Below are 22,304 nucleotides of genomic sequence, written 5' to 3'. Positions count from 1 at the left end.
AATGGCCCCTGTCCTGGAGCAACACAAGTCAGTTTGTTCTGGGTTCTGTCCATACTGCCTGGAGATCCTGAGCTCAGCAGGGCAGTGCTGCCAGGGGTGGGTAGTGTGTCTTCCATGAGGTTGGTCTGTTGGAGGTTGGTCTGAAGATGGAGGGAATCGCCCTCTCCCCAGAGCCACACAACCTAGCCTCTGACACCCCCAAGACCACCAGGACCTCTACAGCCCAGGACAAGCAGCTGGCTCCTCCACAGGGTGTGAACTTTGCAGGGTGGGTGACAGGGAGTCGAGAGGGTGGGCTATTATTGTGTTACTCCAGGATGAGGCACTTAGGAGGAATTGCTTCACCCAAGAAAAATGGCTTCTGCGTCTGCGGTTTCAGAGAGGTACTCAGCACAGGGACCCTCAGCAGCTGTCCCTTCAGCTCTCACCTATAGCCACAGATCCCAGTCTCTCTTCGTAGGACTCCGTTCTGCTCTGAGCTGCCCTCCCTTCTCTGGAGCGAAGGTGAGAGACTACATCTGAGATTTCATGTGTCGTCCTTTTAAGGGGGTGTCTAGGTTTCTAGCAAACTCCTGACTCTCCCTGGCAGACAGAACTGTTGCTGATTTTCACAGCCAGATGTTATGTGGGTGCCTCTTCCTGGCTCTGGTGCTCTGGGCTGGAGAGCCTGGTGTGAGGAGATCTCAGCTTCTCAAGAGGAGTCTTTGCAGCTGAGTTTTCCCTCCTGATTCTCAGCTGCTTCAAGTGGGAGTGGGTCCAGCCCTTTTTGCATCTTAGCCCTTCCTATCAGTTTCCATATGGCTTTTTCTGTAAATCCTTGGTTATAAGACTTCCGTTCAGCTTGTCTTTAGTTGGTTATTCAGGTTGATTGTTTTATGTTTTAGTGGTCCTGGGAGGAGGTACGTGTAATTTTCACCTACTCTGCCGCCATCTTGGATCTCTTGTATTTCTTAAATTGGATTTTGAAAAATTTCTTGGGTGTTTTGAAGTTCCTAGCTGCGCAGCATTGACTTAAATAGAGGCACAGTGTCAGGGCAAATAGCTGTAGTATAACAGAGATGTAATTGTTGATTATCTGCTGAGTGAAAGGCAAAGGGGTGTGAGATAGAGTCCCTGTCCAGAGGTACTTACAAACTCTATGTAAATATAGCTTCTAACGTCAGCCTTGTCACTTAACACCACCTCAGTTTATTTATCTTTAAATGGACATAAAGATGCCAGCCTTACTTTATCTCAGAAGCTTCTTGAGAGGAGCGAATGAAAGAATGCATACAAAGTACTTCGCATACCGCCTATGTGGCACAGAATCAATCATATTGTTAGATTTTATTATTACCATTATTGCTAATAGTAGTAAGAACCATAGTAGTATTTGCAAGCAAGCTTGTTGTAAACAGTACAAACTTTTTAAAGCACTATGAACTCCCAAGTTATGATTGCTAATGTTTTTGTGAAGTTCAGGATAAACGTTTTGTGTATATGTTACTGAGGGACATGTCTCTCAGCATCAGTGTATCCCAGTCTGAAGTTTGCATTGCACTGCATTTATACAAACTCCTCTTGGTGTCTAGAGAACAAACCAGTGGGGAAAAGGCCATTTTGAAAACCATTTGGTTTTCTCAGGGGGCGTAGCCTATTCCAACACTCCGCTAATCTATGGATTATAAGCCTTCAAAAAGAAGCTAAGCTTCTTATCAAATGAAGTGTTTTGACTGATCTTGGGGTTTAAACCCACAGGGAGGGCACAGAGCAAAGGAACAGTTGTGTCTGTTTTGACTACAGAATGAAAGGCCCACGGTGTGCTTTTACATTCAGAGTATGTTTAGTTTCTCAAAACAGTACTGCAGTTCATTTGGATTTAAGATCACTGTAATGCTTGTATGTGGTACGCGGAGTCTTTGGTAAAATGGAGCTAATACATATATGCTTCTGGTACTTGTTTCAATGACCTAAGACTGCTGGAGTGCTACATGTGACTAATCTCTACATTTCTATTATAATACTTTACACTCTATTTCATAACCACTTTAAGCAAAAGTCCCTTTGTAGATTTTCCTGTGTCGCTAAGTTGCATGCCTCCAGGTGTTCTAGGCTCTGGATGTTGGGGCTGAGAGGAGGAGCAGGGTGAGGAGGGTGGAGAGAAAGTGGACTGGCAAAATTACAGAATGAGATTTCACCTAATTTTTTAAGCCGAGGGCTCCTCCAGCTTTAGACTCCATGAGCAGAGCTGAAGCGCGTGCCCTGGTGGGTTTTTGTGGTCAGCTCCCTGTGGGATTGTGTGGCCTTGAAGCTGGGGGCAGATGGCTCACATTCAGCAGCCAAGGGCAGGTTAGAGTTTTGGTTCTCAATTTCAGAGTCCGGGTCATGAGGGAGGCCAGGATGATTATTGGGAAGTCAGGAGCAGGTGCCAGTAATGGACATGGGAAAGTGTGGGAAATCACCAAGGCCGTAGCCGACAGGAAGCGGGAAGGAGTCTCTGGGGGCAACTTTTCCCAAAATGTGTTTCAAGATGCACTAGCTCCACGGGATGTTTACTTGTACATAATATATGATGGAAAGGTTTCCTGGACACACACTGGGTTCAAAGTTAAACAGGTTTTTCTACTGTAGGGTGTTTCAAAGCCTCTCATATGCCCATTGGCATCATGGATACAGAAGGTCAAGCTGTAAATTTGGCAGGTCACAAATATATCATATAGAATCATGGCTGGTTGTGGTGGGGGTGGGGGAGTGGGTGGGGCGGATGAAGGATCCTATTGCTAGAGTGGTGTTGCACAGAATTTTGGGAAAAGTTGCCCGGGGGCGTGTGGCATGGGCTCTTCGGTGAACTGCTCCCGATCTTGCATGGTCCAGAAATGTCCTCCAGGCTCTTTTTCTCCCTCCTCCCTAATCACTTAACTGATATGTGTTACTGCTGTTAATAAAACTAAGGATATTAGTCCTTACAGGATTTGCGAGTGATTTCACCCATAATTACTGAGCTCAAAAACAAACAAAAAAACTGGATCAGAGCCTCTGTACAATTGGCCCTGCCTCAGACAAATAGGCTTTTTCTCCCCTCCCTTAAAATGGGATTGAAAAATGAGGCACTGGAGTGTTTAGGGATGGTTGAACCGAATGAATGTCAGGGAAGAATGTTCATTCTCAACAGTCTCACAGGCTCCCGAAACTTAAAGCACAGAAATCTGTTCTTGCATTCTTACTTAAAGTGGGAGGCACTGTCTCCATGTAACAATAGGCAGGAGCCGAAGCAAGGATCCTCCTTTCTTCCTGTCGGTTCCCCCTTCCTCAGCCAGCTCCCTACCGATGGTCTCCTCAGTGTGTCCCACCCCACAGCCATTCCTCCTCTCCACCCTGACCCCTGGCCCTGGTGCAGGCTCTTACCCTCCCTACTCACAGGCTGGTGCAGCTGTTCCCTCACCATAGTTAGCAAGGGGTGGGGGCAGCAGGGGTTCCGATATCTGTGGAATTGCACGCTCTTTCTCCCTTTAAACTGAATTACGTGAGGGTGAGGCTTATGTCTTATTTGTCTTCCTGTCCCCAGTAATTAGTAGAGCACTTGGCACTTCTAATTAGGGAGTTATCAGTCAATGCATTTAAGAAGGGACAAAAAGAAGAAACAAAGAGTGGAATAAATTAGACATTTGGTAGGTTTTGTTACTCTCTGCAGTTGATTTGTTCGATATTCTCAGGGCCTACAGAACTGTGTGCACTTTGGAGGCATAAAGATGAGAGCCATTAAAATTAAACACTAAGTTTGTTTAAGTGGTCATAAACATGTTTAAATGTGCTTTTCAAAAAATGATTCGTTGTCAAAACAGCAGTTGTAAATTAATATCAAATAAAGAAATGCCAAGTGGAGAAAAAATGCAAAAAACGTTTATGGATGCAGGACACACAGTTACAATCCTGATAAAGAAAGAACAATATAATTAAATCATCTGGGGTTAAAATTATCTTCAGTAAATTCTCCAAATATCAGACATCATTTCATCATTACTAACACTGTTGTTATCTTTGGTGAATAAGACACCCATTGTTGCTGTACCAGGCCATGCACTTGTATATCGTTAATTATGGTGTTAGTTTGCAAAGGAGTCATTATTTGGTCAAAATTTATCCAAAATGATCTATTGGGAATCCCTGAAAGTGGAGGGATTGGGCAGGAGAGCAAATGGCAGGTACTGAGAAAGTAAGGCAGCAAGAAGAAGTGCTGGGTGGTAGTAAATCCAAATTTAGACACCAGTGGGGTAAATATAAGCAAACAGGAGGCAAAGAGTCATGGGCGTCAGGAGTCTGGAGGGAGGAGAGACTAGGTATCTGGTCCCCTGACCTACCGTACTGCTGTTGTATAGTACTGAGCGTCATGCAAATAGTAACAGTAGCACACTGTTATACAGCATTTACCTTGGGCCTGCTGCTGCACTAGCGCTTTCACTAGCATCAGTTAACTCACAATCCTCACAACACCCTTATGCGGGAGGGTACTATGATGAATCCTGTGAGCACTTGTTTATATAGATGAGGAGATCGAAGTGTGGACAAAGTCAGTCAATCACCCAGCTAGTAAATGGAGAAGCCAGGATTTACATGAGAGATACATGGCTGAGGTTCCCTGAAGAATGTTTAAATTGCAGTAAGGGTATATTTGGGGTTCCTAATACACAATAACTTGTGCAATTGGCACGGAAACAGCCAGGTGGCATGCTTCTGGGATCCAGGAAAGCTGCGTAGGTGTGCGTGTGCATGGCACCTGGGCTGCCCTTTGACCCAGGTGATCCTGGAGGGAAATCTAACACTAGTTGTCAGGTCCATCTGCACAGTAATGTGCTCAGAGATCTTTGTGGTGTATTCATTAATGTCAAAGCTTAAAACTGTAATGGACCTTAGGCTCCAGCAAAAAGTGTGAGAGCTTCAAACTTAGCAGTTACTTCATTGTCTGGATGGGCAGTTTCTCAAGGACCTTTCTCATGACCAGCAGGGCAGTAACATAGGGTGTTTGGATAAACCCAGAAATGAATGTTATAAATTAGAAAGAATGTATCCGATGAAGCACAGCAGGCTATGAACCTTCCACGACTCAAGATGTTGTCAACTAGAACCACCCTTTGCAAAGAAGCAACAAGAAGCACATGTCACTGATTGTGGTTTTTCTTTGCACTTTGCCTCCCTCTTCCGCTCTAGTCATGGCTGCAGATACAGAGTAATTTTTGTGCTTTAAATAGCAAGAGCTTTCTGTGATCTTGACCAACATTCTTAGTTGATTGTAGCCAAAAGGGGAACCTCCCTCCATTCCACAGTTGGGGTCCGGCCAGCTACCTCCAGCTCCCTTCCGAACACAGAGATTCTGGAGGGAGTTTCATCTCTAAAATAACACCAAACCAAGACACAGCAGGACGTACCACCCAAGCCAGTCCCAGCACCAATCCAACGTCATCGTGGATGTGCGCTTTCAACACTTCCTATGCAGGAGTTCGTGGTGCCTAATGCATGGTGACCCTGACAGCGAGGAGCAGGGATTCGGACCCCTAAGCAATTGTAGCAGTACACGTAGTCTCCTACGTAACAGGCTCGATGGCCCCCTGGGAGCACCAACTCAGAACTCGAACTTGGACAAGCTTAGTGAAAGGTGTTGCAGTTCAGTTCCTCTAATGGAATTCTTTTTTCCTTTATTTTCAATTTTTTAATTGTTCAATTACAGTTGTCCCCAGTTTTCCCACATTGCTCTCGCCTGCCCTGCCCATGCTCCCCACATTCAATCCTCTCCCTCCCCGCCGTTGTCCGAACCATGAACAATAGCATTTTTTTCTTTTTTAAATCCTCACCCAAGGGTATGTTTCATTGACTTTAGAGAGAGAGGAAGAGAGGGAGAGATACAGAGAAACATTGATCGGCTGCCTCCTGTTGGCACCCCAGCCAAGGATTGAAGCCACAACCTAGGTGTGTGCCCTGACAGGGAATCGAACCAACAAGCTTTTGGTGCACAAGACGATGATGCTCCAGCCAACTGAGCCACCCAGGCAGGGCTCTCAGTTGTGGGTTTTGTTTTTAATTTGTTGGTTTTAGAGAGAGAGAGGAAGGGAGAGAGAAGAAGGTAGAGAGAGAGAGAAACAGCAGTTTGTTCTTCCACTTATTTATGCAGTCATTGGTTGCTTCTTACATGCGTTCCAATTGAGATCAAACCCTCAACCTTGGCATATTGGGACAATACTCTAACTAACTGAGCTACCCGGCCAGGGATAAATATTTCTAGCTTTAAGACAAAACTTAGTTTTGTGTTTTTAGAGGCTGCACATTTGTTTTATCTCATTTTGTACATATATTGCTACATTTGCCTAAGAATGATACAATAGTAATAATTGCCTTTTTACACATTTTTTTTTTCTGGTGTCATACAGCTGTGGACCTTTAAAAATATTGAATATCCATACTTATCTACCTTTAAGACTTATTTTGAATTCTTACTGCTTTTGAACTTTAAAGCTTTCCAGCAACCAGCTTTTCCTGCCAGGGTAACATTCTATAATTTTAGGTAGCCTCAAATGATGCGTCTGAAACATTGGCAGCCTTTAGTGCTTTTCAGTTAGTAACGCTAGTAAATGTAAATAAAATTACAGATTATAATAAACATTTTAGTCTGTTGCTGAAATTTTTGGCTGCTGCTGTTTTTATCAAGAGAAACATGGATTTACAACTCCCAAGGTTAGGAATCTGATTTATAAGGAAGATTACTTGGGTACAACTATTTTTTCTAGATATTTATAATTTGTGTAGAAATAACATTGAATGTTTTGAAATTTAGATAAGAATGGAAATGTTTGAAATTTTGTGTACTAAAACAGGTACACATTTCCTTATTGTCGGACTTTAGAAAACACCACTCATGAGATGGAAACTAAGAAAGTGGGCAAAGAGGAACTTGCCTAAGGTCTCTAGAATTCATTTGTTCAACAAATATTTATTGAGCATCTACCATGTGATAAGTGTTGCCCCCAAGGTACATCAGAAAACAAAGATCATTGTTTTCCCAGAGCTTACATTGTAACATTGGAGACAGACAATAAACAACAAACAGAATATCAGGTAGTTTGGTAGAAGGTGGTAAGTGCTTGGGAAAAAATAAACTGTAAAACATAATAAAACACTTAGACCATAGTTGTCAGGCTAGCTCATATTGACTACAGCTAGACCGAAGGCCCGAAGGTGTGCTTGACTTGCTTGAGGAAGAGCAGGGAAAGCAGTCTGACCGAGTGGAGTGAGCGAAGGGGCGCAATGCCAGCTCGGAGGTCGGTGGTAAGGGGACCAGGACCAGAAGGTACAGAGCCTGTCAGTCGCTGTAAAGAGCTGAGATTTTACTCTGAGTAAAATATGGAGCCACTGGAGAACTTTATAAAAAGGATTTCTCCGGTCTGGTTGAAAATATAGACAGTAGTGGGGACAAGGGGCAGGGGCAGTGAGAGTAGGTGGAGGGTGTGGGTAAAATCTACTTAAGGATTATGGTCATTTAAGCCAAAATAGTGAAGGTGGTGGTGGTAGATTGTAGAGCCAACATAATTTTTAAAATAAATTGATTTGAGAAACATCTATTTGCTGTTCCACTTATTTATGTATTCATGGGTTGATTCTGGTCTGTGCTGTTACTGGGGATCGAATCTTCAACCTTGTTGTTTCGGGACAACATCTGACCAGTTAAGTTACCCAGCCCGGGCTTAATCTTGATAAATAGGATGTGGAGTGTGAGAGAAAAAGGGAGGGATGGAGAACGCTCCCAGTCTTGCTGCCCTAAGCCCAGATGAAGTTGCCATTGACTTCGATGGAGGAGACCATAAAGGCCGTTAGTTTTGAGTGAGAGTTGGGAGATGAGAGAGTCACATTTGGGTATGTTGAATGTGAGCTCACAGACATACTAGTAGAGATGCTAAGTAGGCAATTGAATGTAGTAATATTTCTTGACTTTTTGTTCAATACGCAAGAGATATGCTTGTTGTAATTATAGAAATTTTAAAATTATGTTAAAATGCGTAATAAAATTTACCATCTTAACTGTTTTAAGTGTATGGTTCATTGGCATTAAGTGCATTTGCATTGTTGGGGTGCTATGACCACCATAATCCCATCTTGCAGTTGAAACTCTTTTTATCTCATAAGGTGAAACTCTGCCCATTAAACAATGACTTTCCATTCTCGCAGCCCCTCAGTCCCCGGCAGCCACCATTTTGCTTTCTGTCTCTGACTTTGACTGCTCTGCATTCTTCATATAAGTGAAATTATACAGTATTTGTGTTTTTAATTGGTTTCTTTCACTTAGCATAATAGCCTAGAGATCAACTATATTGGCGCATTCATCAGAAAATCCTTCCTTTTTAAAGCTGAATTATATTCCTTTGTTTGTATATGCCTCTTGAGAGGAAGATTCTACAAAGTGCCTGATGACCTTTGGAAGTGCCGAAGTCACGTGAGACTGGCGAAGACTAGGTAACTGACAGATTGTAGCGCACCGAGAGACACAATGAAAACTAAATGCAACGTGATATCTTGGATAGGATCCTGAAACAGAAAAAAGGATGATTGTGGAAAAATTGGTGAAATCCAAATGAAATCTGTGGTTTGGTATTGTGCCAAAATTACATACTTGGTATGTAGGACAGAAAACTACTTCTGTCCTCTTAAATCCAATAGATCCTATTGCCCGGAGGGGTGGGGCCCATTGAGATCTTTTGCGCTAGAGACTTGGTGCAGTTGGGAGAGACATTATAGATGGATGAGGTGGTATAGACCTGGCCATGGCAAGGCCATAAAGATGTGATCTGAGGTCTTGGATACCACGGCAAGAGATTAGACCTGAAGAATCAGAGAACCGAGTGGACCTTGCTTTGGAATGGATGGCCCAAAAGTCAGTCCAACCTTAAAATGTAAAAAAGCCATTCGAGGATGATTTGGCAAAATACAACAGCCCAACACAAAGTTTTGCAAATAGGAGACGAAGTCACCTTAAAGCCGTCAGAGGTATTATCTGCCACTCACAAGTGTCCTGCATAAGAAGACATAAACGAAAGTTAGGACATAGGAGCAACCTCTTCAGTTGGAATAGGAAGCCTTATACAGTCAAAAATGATGCTGGAGTAATTGAGAATATCTGAGAAGCCCCTGAGGTTATCATATGTCTAGACATTCCTTATAGGAAATAAGACCCAGAAAGCTTAAGTGAGTAACCTGAAGACAGAGGAATTCAAAATGGTTAGGGATGGTGGATAAAAAAGCTTACCAATCACTAAGAGAGAACAAACAGTATTTAAATCAGACCCCTCCTCCATGTTAATATAATGTGACTAGTTATATCTGTGCCCAAGATAACAGTTTAACCATTCCTTCTGGTTCTCTTTGGTAAATTGGAACCAAAAAGCGTCTATAGTTAATATAAGTTTTCTTGAATGGGTGGATCATCTGGTTACAATTTCTGTTTCAATTATCTGTTATGCAACTGGCATCCAAATAAGGACCGTCTCCAAATATGAGTAGGCTGAGTCAGTCATAACCAAGCAAAAAGAAGTTTAACTTTTTATTGCTAGTATCCAAGATGTTAGAAGATAAAGTATTTAATGAAATGGTGCTGCTTTTAGGTAAACTTCATTATCTTATGTGGGCGGGTGACTTTCTTGTACAGGGCAAGATAGGAAATATTTTTGGCTTTGCAGGCACATACGGTCTCTGTTGCATATTCGTCATTGCTTTAAAATTTTTTTTTAAAGACCGTGTTTTCTAGAGCCATCATGTTGAGGGCCACGTTGCAAATAAACATCCTGCTCACCAGTCGGTACACCAGGGGTGGGAAAAACCACACTAGGCAAAGAAGCTGCATCAAGGACTGAAATACAGTAGTGCAGATGATTCAGCCCAAGAAGGGCAGTTATACGATGGCTATGATGAAGAGTATGGCTGTCCCATCTTAGATGAAGATACAGTAGTGGATGAGTTAGAAGACTAAATGAATGAAGGTGGAATTATTGTGGATTAACACAGTTATGATTTCTTCCATGAACTCTAGTTTTGTATAGTTTTTGTGCTGAAGACAGATAACAGCATATTCTACAAAAGACTTGAAACAAGGGTTTGTAATGAGAAGACACTGAAAGGTAATGTTCCGTGTGAAACTTTTCAAGTTCTTTATGAAGAAGCATGGGCATCCTACAAGGAAGATGTAGAGCATCAGCTGCGCAGCAGCACCCCAGAAGGTCTCTAGAGGATGATGTCCATCAGATAGTTAAGTGGATTGAGCAGTGGATCAAAGATCACAGCTCTTGACTTGCAAAACTGGCCTCTTGATAATCACTCTTGATATTTCTCTTCCCACATCAGACAAATTGTCCAATTAGCAGTAAAACTTTTTTTTTAATTAAAATTGTGCTGCAGAACAATTTTAATAGGTAACTAGTATAAAGGTTTATGTTTGGGTTTTTTTTTTCCATTAGAAAGCTGAATAATCTCAAGTATAATGAATAATATTATTAAAGATTGAGAATAGAAACTGTCATTATTTAATACTTCACCTGCTAAAGAATAAAAAATGGGACCAAGTGGGTAGATGGATATCTTTTAATTTTTTTAAAGAAGAAAATGAACATGATCTCTTAAAATAAAACTAAAGTCTAAAGATTAAAAAAAATAACATATTTTCTGTCTTTTACCATATTTTCATGCCTTGTGATAGTTTGGACACTGATGTTAAATAGTAATCTCCTGAAGTTTCTGGCTGTGGATTTCTTGTATCAGCAAAAGATTTGTGCTCATGATTTTAATGGATTTATAAGAAAATGGAACTTGTAGTTCATCTCTTACTGCAGGCTTTTCAGCTCATTCACGTGAGATAGTCTCCAACAAATACGACACTTACAAAACTCATCGTTACCTCAAAATTTGTAATCTAGAAATGAAGTAGGTACTTTTCAATTTAAATTATTTAACACATGTTTTGTTTCTAAATAGGCTAGTTTTAAAGTACTTTCATCTTTTAATGACAAAAGTGATGATCTGTTTTTTGAGATTCAATTTAATTTGTTTTCCTATTTAACCCATTACCTGCTCACTTTTTATAGTTTTGTTGCTGTAAATTGTCTCTAAAGCTGCATTCTTGCTTTTACAGAGTCTGATTTTTTTTTTTTTTTTTTTTTGGCAATTTACTGTTTCTGCCTCTGCTTTTGTAGTTGGGCTGTGGTTTTTCCCTGTTTCTGCGCCAGGCTGCCCTTCACTAGACCCCAGCAGGTGGCCTGCGGGATTACCACAGCGTTCTTGGGATGCTGTGGAACACATGTCCTCCCACCCCTAAAAGGCTAAACTAACCAGTTGGGTGACATGCTGCAGATTTCAGTGATATTGTTTGCCTACTTCACACAGTTTTCTGAGAAGGTAGATAAGACACACACTTAAACATCTGAGCTTTTATTTCTTCTGTTTACAATTTTAGTAATATGCTGTGAAATGATTTCCCCCAAACTGCACATTCAAGGCCTTTGTCACATTTGGCTAAATAATGCCTAATCCAGCTGGCAGCCTGCTTAGCAGGATGCTGTCGGAGGGAAACTTAGTGCATTTGTTTCAGCTCTGGGTCTCTCAGAACTTCTCCAACAATACTTGGAACTCTTAATATCTTCTAAAATCTGCTTTACCAAGATAAATTTTAAAGGAAGCAGAGACAAGAAAGCAGTAGTGAGGTTTTTAATCAATATTATTTAACAATCAATTGAAATAAAAGGGTTATTTTTCTTGCTCAATAGAAAGTTGGTTGGGTTTTATTAGCTTTTATTGTTTTGAATAATAATGACTTTTATCACTAATAGTTCTCTTTTTATAGATATTTGGATCATGTAAAAATGAAACTCTTTGTTTCATAACCAATCACAGTTTCTTAAGTGGCATACTTTTATTTAGTGATGGTCAGTTCCCTGGTAGAAATTTATTTTCTCCTAAGCAATGTCTAATTTGTTATTAATATCACCATGTCACCTAGAAGAAAGGGAAATTTAATATGAGTATAAAGAGAAAACATTGCCATATGATTTCTTTACAAGTCTCTTTAAGTTCAATATTTAACTTCTAAAAATATATCTATTTTTATCTGCTCTCATGATCTATTTCAGTGTATTAAAGCATATTTGGGAGTTTTGAGTTGTAAATGCAAGACAGTGTTACCCATAAAATCTCACCATCCCTTTTTGGAGGAGGAAACATGGGTATTAGCTTATGCTATATGCTAATTTGGAGTCTGAGTAAGCCGGTGAGTCAGAGTGGTGTGTATGGTGGTTTGTTTCTAATGGAGCTTTTCTCGCCATTCTCCTCCTTAGGTTGGCTGTCAGGTTGGTGCTTTCCTGTTCTGTTCTTTTGAGTTGGACTGGACTCTGGAAAGGAGAGCTTTTACCAGAGTGGTGCTAGGGCCCTTTTGGTCCTCCTCTTAGTCTGCTCCGTATGCTTCATAGCAGCTGCATTATGCCCTTCTCATGGCCCAGCATGGGAAGGAGGAGATGGCACGGGGGTCGGGTGGGGAGGGGCAGGGGAGAGTGTGCACCCAAACGCACGCACAGCGGTCTCTGTCAGTATGCATTACAAGGTTTCTCAAGCACGTGGAATGAGATCTTTCTCCGGAAAACTCGAATTTGTCAAGGCCAGCACACATGGGAAAAGTGTCTCTATGCTTAGTCTTGTAACTGTGATTGTTTTTGTCGTGTGGAGTCAGAAGAAATTTAAGTCATGAGACATAGTCGTACGCTGCCTCTGCATTTACCTGCCCTTGCTTTTTGAACTCTTTCAGGCAGCAGTACCTGTCCAAAGATCACTATAATTCCACTCCCTGTGAAAAGCAGCACAAGCACGCTGATTGATCAGAATGTATCTGATGAAGAGGCTCAGGGAATAAATGGAAAAACGCCAGCAAAACACTCAGCTGCAAGTCCAAAGCCACAAGGTACGCCGATCAGGGTTCTTTGAACAGGTTGGGCACTTGGTTCGTTAGTGAAGGTGACCCAGAGGAATGATGACCACTAAGGGAGAGTTTTAACTTATACTGGGAGGAGCTGGGTGCACTTATTTTTTCAGGAGAAAAGTCATTCATTCTGTGAGCCTTCTCACAGAGTTGGGTATTCGCTCTGCTCCTAAAACATCTTACACATTTATCTATCATGGTTCTTTCCATGTTTCAGAAATTGTTTACATGCCCCCTTAAGGGGACTGTGGTCTGTTCATGCCTTATGCCTGACTTAGCTCAGGGCCTAACTTACTGTTTGCATAATGAGTGTGTGACAAAGGAATGTGTTTAGAAGTACTATCAGCAGTTGTTATGATTTGCTAGATGTCACAGGATCTGTGGAACAGACCCTTATTGAAACAGTACTTAACACACTTAGTAAGGTCATTTTACAATATTAAGGAACCTGGGCTTGAAAAGCCTTCTTAGTGAAGTCATCCATAGAAATTAAATATAAATAGTTCAAGAATGGAGTAGCCAACAAGTGGTAAGACAGTTATAATGGTGAACCTGTTCAGTGACCATTTCCTTTTACAAATAAATTTCTAGTGAACTCGGTATTGACTTTGAGGAGCACAAAATTATTATTTTGATGATGTAATATAAACCTACATTCCACTGTGGTCTAATGTATCATTTCATTCTAACAGATTTTTATTCACACTGAATGATCAACATTCAGCCAAGAAACAAACTGGGCATTTGTAGAATTACTATTCTTTGGAAAAATCCATTTCTATTTGGTTTATTTTGTATTTACTTTGGTCTTTTTCTTGTTCTTGCAAAGAAAAAAAAAAGTGTTACAGAGAATGCATTGTAAAAGAGCTGATGGTATTCTTTAAAGTTATTATGTTTTAAGGATTTCTGAAAGAGACCCTTAAGGAGGATTTAAAATAGAGTCTTCCACATTATGGAAAATTTTTCTTTTGTTTTCACTGCTCTCACTATTGGTGGTGGCATGAAGTATGGCTATAAAGCAAGTTAAAAAAATTGGTGATTCAAATGAATAGCCTGTTTATAACTGTTTCTTGTGGCTATACTCATCCCTATAACATTGATATGAATATGAACATAAAAATTTCCAATCATGATTTAATTAAGCCATTTATTTGCAAAATACAAAATTCTATCTTGCTTATTGAACCTGAGCTGATAAAGATTAAATTGGGTAAGAATATAAAAAATGAATATAATTTAATTTTATGTAATTGCCCAGATCAAAAGCAAGAATTTCATTATTTATAAAGCCTTTTTTGGAAGCAACATTGCATTACTTCATTGTTTTTCATAGTTCACTGAGATAAATTATAGCAGTGTCCTTCCTGAGTTACTGTGTGCTGAAATAATCATATCCTTTAGGGAGACAACGTTTAACCTTGTTTTTGCTATTTTTAGTTATATGAAGGTCAAGGTATTGCTACTTAAATACATACACCGTATGACCTCACCTGTGAGTGGAACCTAATCAACAAAACAAGCAAACAAAATATAGCCAGAGACATTGAAATAAAGAACAAGCTGACAGCAACCAGAGGGGAGGTTGGGGGGAGATAACAGGGGAAAGAAGAGAAAGGATCATCAAGGAACATGTATAAAGGATCCATGGACAAAGCCAAAGTGGGGAAGGATTGAGGGTGGGGTGGAAGAAAGTGGTGGCAGGAAAATGGAGACAACTGTACTTGAACAACAATTAAAATATAATAATAAAATGTATGTAAGTAGGACAGAAGATTGAGCTGATAAAAATAAATAAATACACATTTACTTCCTACCTTGAATGTGGGTTGATATATATAATGTTATCTAACTCCAAATACAGTCATGTGCTGCAGAAGATGTGGATACATCCTGAGAAATGCATCATTAGGTGATTTCATTGTTTTGCAAACATTGTAGAACATTACACAAACCTAGATGGTCTAGCTCACTGCATACCCAGGCCTGTTGCTTCTAGGCTACAGGCCTGTACAGCATGTTACTGTACAAAGCAGCACGAGATTAAATCAAGCACAAGGGGAAATGATAGTGAGGAAACGGCAAACAGGAGAAGTATGAGGCTGCTGCCTGCAGCATAACGTGGCATACTGGGTTTTTTCCTGTTGTTGTTGTTGAATGGCATACTGTTTTATAGCAATTTTCTTTGTACAAAGAGTATACTCTAACATAATGATAGAAAGTACTATAAATATACAAACCAGTAACAGTTGTTATATTATTCACAGTGGTTTATATTATACTATATTATAATAAACAGTTGTTTATTGTAATACCAAGCATTATGTACTGTACATATTGCACGTGCTATACTTCATACAACCCACAACGCAGTAGGTTTGTTTACACCAGCACCACCTAGCATGGCTACAGTCACTACACAACATGAATTTCTCAGCTCCATTATCATCTTTTTTTAACAGAGATTTTATTTATTTTTTAGAGAAATGGAAAGGGAGAGAGAAAGAGAGGGAGAGAAACATCAATATGCAAGAGAAACATCAATTGGTTGCCTCTTGCACACCCCCAAATGGGGACCTGGCTGCAACCCAGGCAAATGCCCCCACCAGGAATCAAACTGGCAGCCTTTGAGTTTGCAGGATGATGCCCAACCCACTGAGCCACACCAGTCAGAGCATCCATTATAATCTTAAAAGGAACCACAGTCGTATATTTGGTCCCTCATTGACCAAAATGTTGTTATACTGTTAGACTATACTCAGTAAACTACATAAAGTCTTTATACTTCTTTTAAAAAATATTCTAACTTTTTTGGCCCTTCCCAGCAACCCCCTCCCCCAAGTTAACATTTCAACCCCACCCTCCACTCTGACATTTCGTATTTCCCCATCGCTACTTTTTTTCCCTCTCATTCATTGCAATCTGGCCTGCTCTACAGTTTACTCACCCTCGTTGAGTGTTTTCCCCACCTTTTGCAGTATCGCATTCCCTGTGCCTACGACACAGCATAGCAGGTCTTCAGCCACACGTGCTGAATGAATGCCTGCTCCAGCACGTTTCTTCCACTTTCTTTTGCTTCTGCTGTTTTTTGTTTACAACCTAGAATGTGTGTCAGATAGAGACCAGCATCCCTGAAGTGAGGATATATCTTAGTATTGTGAGATCAGCTGCCAAATAGCTTGGGCCCTATTTATTGACTTACTGATCAGTAATCAGTGTTCCCCACCCTTTTCATTTCTCCAAACCCTTAGGAACACCTGGGTGACCAAGGCTCAGAAAGGAAGGGGATGCTAATGAGCACTTCTGTGCAGATGAAGGGATTATCACATTTGTTACGGAGCAGAACAGAGTGTGATTCGTCTGCCTGCTGCCAAACATGGGCATAAAACAGATTGGTGGGGAAAGAAAAGGGTCTTTATTAAAATGTAGCCCAAGTTGGAGAAGCAGGCAACTCCATGACTCCAGGCCAATCTCTTCCACAACACACAGAAAGAATCCAGCCACCCCCAGAACCAGAGACGGTGTTGAGAAACCAGCTCCACCCTTATCTGTCCTTCCGGGGCGCGCCCATGGCTTTAGGCAAAGGGCTCTCTGGCTTCAGGCTTCTTTCTGGGAGTGTGAGCTTATGGGGCCACCATTGCCTCACCGTAGTTTCTTTCCTCTCCTGGGGCTGGTACCTCTGCCAGCCCCCTGCAGCTGGCAGTGGACGGAGCCCCATGCTCAAGGCTGATTGCACGGCTGGGGCTGGTGAGCATTCTGTACCGTCTGTCTGTGCACTGATCTCGGGGTGAGAGACGGGGCGCCATCTGGGACCTGTGCCAGCGTCCTGCAGGCCACCATCAGGGTACATGGCCCAGCGTATGGGACTCGCCTTTGGCGTGAGCCGACCCCTGACTGAGCGAGTGAAGGGCAACAGAAGGGGCTAAAAAAAGGCCTGCATCTCTGCCCTCCCTCCGTTTAAATCTGTGGCCCCAAAGTTCCACGAGTTCTGAAGCTTTTGCTTCCCAGCCAATCCAGGCTTGGCTGGCAGGTTTGCACCCCGCCCTGACCTCAGAGCAGGGCTTTCACCTTCACCCGTCAGCCTGCCATTATGGCTTGTTTACTCTTTACCTGGGTTATGGAACTCTATCCCTGGCAGCTCGGTGGTTTTGTTTCCTGCGACCCCTCCCTCCCTCTGAGGAACACAGGCTCGCAGCCCAGGCTTCAGGGATCCCTTCCCTCTCTGCAGGGATCTCACCAGATCCCTTTGTATCACACTGACACCTGTGGTTTCACTGTGTTGCAACTCCCTTACAAGTTATGAATGATGAGGCTGCTGAGGCTTCCAGATCCACTCTGTCATTTTAACTTAATTGCAGACCCTTGGTGTAGACCAGAGGTTCTCACCTGGAGACAATCCCCCCATTGGTATTGTCTGGAGACTTCTTTGTCTGATACAACTTGTGGGAGTTGCTACAGGCATCTACTAACCAGAGGCTAGGGAGGCTAGGGGTGCTTCTCAGCGGCCTACAAGAAACACGCCAGTCCCCCACTCCCGCCCAAAAGCATTATCCGACTTGAAATGTCAATAGTTTGTGAAACTCTCATCTAGATCCTAAAAACAGCTCATAATTAAATCTTGCTTGTTTCTCCTGTGGAATGCTAATATGAGCATAGTTATAATTTATTTTGGTGACTTTTAAAAATAGAAACAATATTGAATAACTTTATTGGTGGTATTTATTTGGTAGTGTGTCTGGAAAAACATCAGGTTTATGTTGATTAATTACCAATAAGTAAATATTTCTGAAGAACTACAGTTTTTAAAAGGATAAAAGAGCAAAATTTTACATTTGAGATTAGATAAGCTTGCCTGTGAATCTAATCTGTGTAGCCCGGAGATTTAAAAATGGATTCCTTCAATAGTTAGGGCTTGTTTTCCCTCAGCCTTGGAAAACACCCTAAGGCCTTGGAAAACAATGGTTTATTCAATTCATACCAATCCTACCAGTTAAGCAAATAAATGACAGAACAACTTCAAATGTAAGTCTTTCCTCTTGTTCACCACTTTCAATATTGGCCTATTTCCTGCCATGCCAGACATGACTCAAAAAAGCTCTTAGGAATTAAAGCTCATAGTTCTTTTTCTCTCAAGAGCTTTGATCCACAATATTCTCCATACTTAATTATTTTGATAAAATCCATATACTGTCACTTCTCCATCATTAAACCTAAATGTTCGAGAATGTTTCATGACCTTGGAAAGGCGCATTATTGTTTGAATAATTTAAGTATATATGAAGTACTCAAACCTATTTCATTTGCTTCTAAAGTAAAACATTCTTTGTAGAATGTTTACTTTTTACGGTATAATGTCATAAATTTAAAGTACCTTAACATAGAGCCAGTTATTGTTTTTCATAGTAAAATTGAAATAATGAAAATGTAGTGGGCATCCCCAAAGTTAAGCTGCAATTACTGTCTTTCATTCTTAATAATTACTTTGTATAGCTGGAAATATTTTAATAATTAAATTGTTTTGTCCTATTTAGTGTCTGTAAAATTGGCTGTAATAGATTCCATTTTATTTATAGTCATCTAGATACTTCAAACTTAGCATGTCCAAAACTGTGTTATTGATTCTTCTTCCAAAAATTGCTCTACTTTGCCCTGGCCTGGTGGCTCAGAGCGTTGATTGGAGCTTCATCCCGTACACCAAAAGGTTGTGGGTTTGATCCTTGGTCAGGGCACTTACCTACATTGTGTGTTCCATCCCCGGTCAAGGTGTACGTGGGAGGCATCTGATCAATGTTTCTCTATCACATTGATGTTTCTCTTTCTCTCTCTCTCCCCCCTCCCCCCTCTCCCCTTCCTCTCTCTATTAAGTCAATAGAAATATCCTCTACTTGTGTGTCAGTTGACAGTTCCATCCTTCCAGTTATTCAGGCCAAAGGTCTCAGAGTCATTCTGAGAGTCATCGTTGACTCCTCGCTTTTTCTCTCATACCTCACATTCAATTTATCAGGAAATCGACTTTTAAAATATAACTGAAATCCAACTCTTTCTCACTGTCTCTTCCTAAGCACCATTATCTCTTGCCTGAACTTTTACAGTTGCCTCCTAGCTCTTCTACCCACCTCCCCCACATTCTCAACACAGCAGCCATAGTGAGGCTGTTGGAATTTGTCATATGTCACTTCTGTGGTCAGAGCTCTGCAGTGGCTTCTCATTTCACTCATTTCAAAATCTGTACAGGGTTGTGCAGTATCAGGCCCTCCCTCTGACCCCAATACCTGCTCTGTGTGCTTGCTCCTTTGGGTCCAGTCACATTGGCCCCACCAGTCTCCAGCTTTTGCTTTACGCAGTGGAATGCCCTTTTTCAAGTAACTCCCTCAACTTCATCAAGTCTTAGATGATTTCTCAGAGCGGCCTGCTTTGCACCAGTATGCCCCGCCCCCTCCCTACACTCAGAGAGATCCCTTCTCTCTCACTCGTTTAAGCCCGCCCCTTTTTTCTCTCAATACTTCCACCTTCCCGTATATCCTTTACTCACCATGTTTTTTGTTTCTTGTTTTTCCTTTTGCTCATTGATATGATCAAGTGCATAGAGATTAATAGGTGTTCAATAAATATTTGTTGAATGAATGAAAGAGTAAACATCAATAAAAACCTGTACAGTAAAGATGTAAGATTTCTCTAAGATAGTTATTTTGGGAATGTTGAGTTCTTAACGGTTGTATTAATTTATATTTTCTTTCAAAATGTATGAGACTTCACATTGCTTCATATCCTCACTGACTTAGTATTGTTGGATTTAAAATTTCCGGTTACTAGTCCGATGGGGCTGAAGTGGTATCATATTGTGGATTTAATTAGCATTTCCCTGATTATTAATGAGGTGGAACACTGTTTTTCCTGCTCACATCCTTTGGGCTACCAGAGGAAGAAGTAAGTTAGGTTTTAGTTGTAAGGAACTGGACACCTAGGAGAGGTTCAGAAAACATTTCAAAATGTTTATACCCTTCAGAGTGTAAAAGAAAGATCAGAAATGGTGAGAGAGAGGGGGACAGGAATTATTTTCACTTCTTGTATGTTTTGTATGCATTATTCTCCTCTAAAACGGTGTTTCTGACAAATTAGACATTCACGTGCCATCCTGAGACTTTTGTAGCATTTGTGCTCTTCTATTTAAAATGTGTGTATTTATGCCCTACCCGGTGTGGCTCAGTTGGTTGGGTGTTGTCCTGCAAAGTGAAAGGTTGCCGGTTTGATTCCCAGTCAGGGCACATGCCTGGGTGGCAGTTTTGGTGCCTGGTGGGGACATGTATGGGTGGCAACCAATGTTTCTATCTGACATTGACGTTTCTGTCCCACCCCTCTCCTTTCTCTAAAAATGAATGAATGAATGAATGAATGAAATGTATATGCTCCGTGATATGCTGTGCATTTGAATTAATCTCCCTTGCTAATATAGATGTCTCCTCTGTACTTCTAAAATAACTGTGTTCCCCACGCCCACCTTTATCCATGTCATTAAACTGTCTCTGCTTGAGACCGTGAGCCCCTCGATGACACACACATGTGCCACAAGCGCTGTGCACACAGTTGCTGGGAGTGCAGTCGTGATTGAAATGGGCGTGCTCCCACCTCACAGGGCTGCAGCCTTGAGGAGGAGAACGCTTTGCATCTGTAATGTATTTCATATTTTACTGCTGGTCCATCATTTCATGTTACTTACTACTAATTAATAATTGTATAACAGTGATAAGCACTTTGGGGGAAAACAGTTTAAGAGAAGGCACAACTGAGATGGGAAAGGTCAGTGGGGTCATGTCTGAGAACCTGACTGGCTGATACTTTATTTGAAAATTTCAAGCATCTGCAGTGTCTCGCATATAATAAATAAGAAATATTTATGAGCATACTCTAGGATGAGTTATTTTATAACAACCTTTGCAAACAGAATTTAAAGAGCTTATTTACTCCCTTCTTTTTGAATATTCTAGTTATGAATGTTGAAATTACTCCAACTGTTAAAACTATTGTTTATTTTTGATGAGATCTTGTCCTGGTTTGCTGTCTTGGTACATATTTGTCTTATACAGGAAATTGCTCCTTAAGATGAACAAATAACATACCACAACACACTTATAGAACCTACTAAGAAGCCCCCTCCTTCCCAATAGGTGCTGTATTAACCCTCCCCAAGCATATCTTGGAAAATAATATTATTTTTATAAATAGAAGCATGTCATTTTTCCATTGGGATTTTCTTCTCATTTGTGTTGAAGGGGATGAGATGAATTGTTATACCCGTAGCTTACTGTGATATACATTTTTTTTTTCTTTCTCTCTAAGAATTGGTAACTGGAACAAAAATGATGAGATCTAGGCCAGTGAGCATCAGGCGACCAGCCATCAACGGAGTTTATAAAAGAGAAGAGATGAGTGAAAAGCAGAGTAGCCAGCTCGGGGGAAATGGGGCATGTGATTAAGAGGAGACCTAAAGTTAGGAGACAGGGTTTTTCTTTTTTTTAAGGATATGATTCTATTTGATGTGTTAAAAACCAGTTATAGAAAAACGCATACATGTTATAATCTTTTATCCAGAATGTAAACTTAGCTCTTATGGCATAGTACATTTTCTTATCTACAGAGTTTCTCATCTGTTAGGGGAATATCTATAGATATTAGTATTTCAGGAAACGATCTATTCCTTTTCTGTTCATTGAGTGAAGGGATTATTGTAAGCAGATGATCTGTGCTAAGTTGATGCAGTCCGGCTGTTGCTGTAGCAGACAGTAATAACAGAGCTTCTCTAGCCCCCTTGGCTGGGTTTATGATGGGGGGCGATGGTGATAATGGAAGGAGCCAGAGTCTGGACACTGGCTGGTGTCCACATTGGCCTTGTTGCCCCAGACCTGTCACTCAACTTCTCTCAGTCTTCGTGGATAAGAGATGAGTAACGGTAGGTACCTCAGAGGACTGTAAAGTAAAAAAAAAATTATCTAAGATAAATGCAATAAGGTCCTTTTGTTAAATGGGAAGATGCTGTAGTTGTTACAACATTACTGTTGTTTGTTGTTGTTTTGTTGGCTTTTATGTGTAACTTACTAGGTCTGGATTCTGGTATATCTGTTATCTGTTGTTGAAAATGTGTTTTGTAGCAAGCAATGTATCTCTAGGAATTAGTTTCAAATTTAGCACTTTATTTTCTCTGATTAGATAAGTAACTGCTATATGATCTCTAATGATGTCGGAATGCCGTGCCCTATGTAGGTCCCTAGGTGTTTAATAATACCATATTCAAAGTGATTTAAAATTAAAGAACCACTTGAATCTTGGAGATAAAATT

The 22,304-nt window shown here is 40.9% G+C and overlaps 1 protein-coding gene and 1 pseudogene across 2 annotated transcripts in view; both read left to right on the top strand.

Annotated features, from left to right (window-relative positions):
- Window positions 1–22,304, top strand: part of FGD4 (FYVE, RhoGEF and PH domain containing 4) — a 201,020-nt gene that overhangs the window by 120,845 nt on the left and 57,871 nt on the right. For both annotated transcript variants that reach the window (XM_045184329.2, XM_024575654.3), the window contains exon 2: window positions 12,803–12,955. In XM_045184329.2, the coding sequence (XP_045040264.2) occupies window positions 12,803–12,955 (153 nt within the window). The remainder of the gene's footprint in view (window positions 1–12,802; window positions 12,956–22,304) is intronic.
- On the top strand, window positions 7,756–10,302 carry LOC112318522 (adenylate kinase isoenzyme 6-like; annotated as a pseudogene).

This window comes from Desmodus rotundus, chromosome 3, assembly GCF_022682495.2.
Source record: "Desmodus rotundus isolate HL8 chromosome 3, HLdesRot8A.1, whole genome shotgun sequence".
Lineage (NCBI taxonomy): Eukaryota > Metazoa > Chordata > Mammalia > Chiroptera > Phyllostomidae > Desmodus > Desmodus rotundus.
This window is presented reverse-complemented; position numbering and strand designations above follow the sequence as displayed.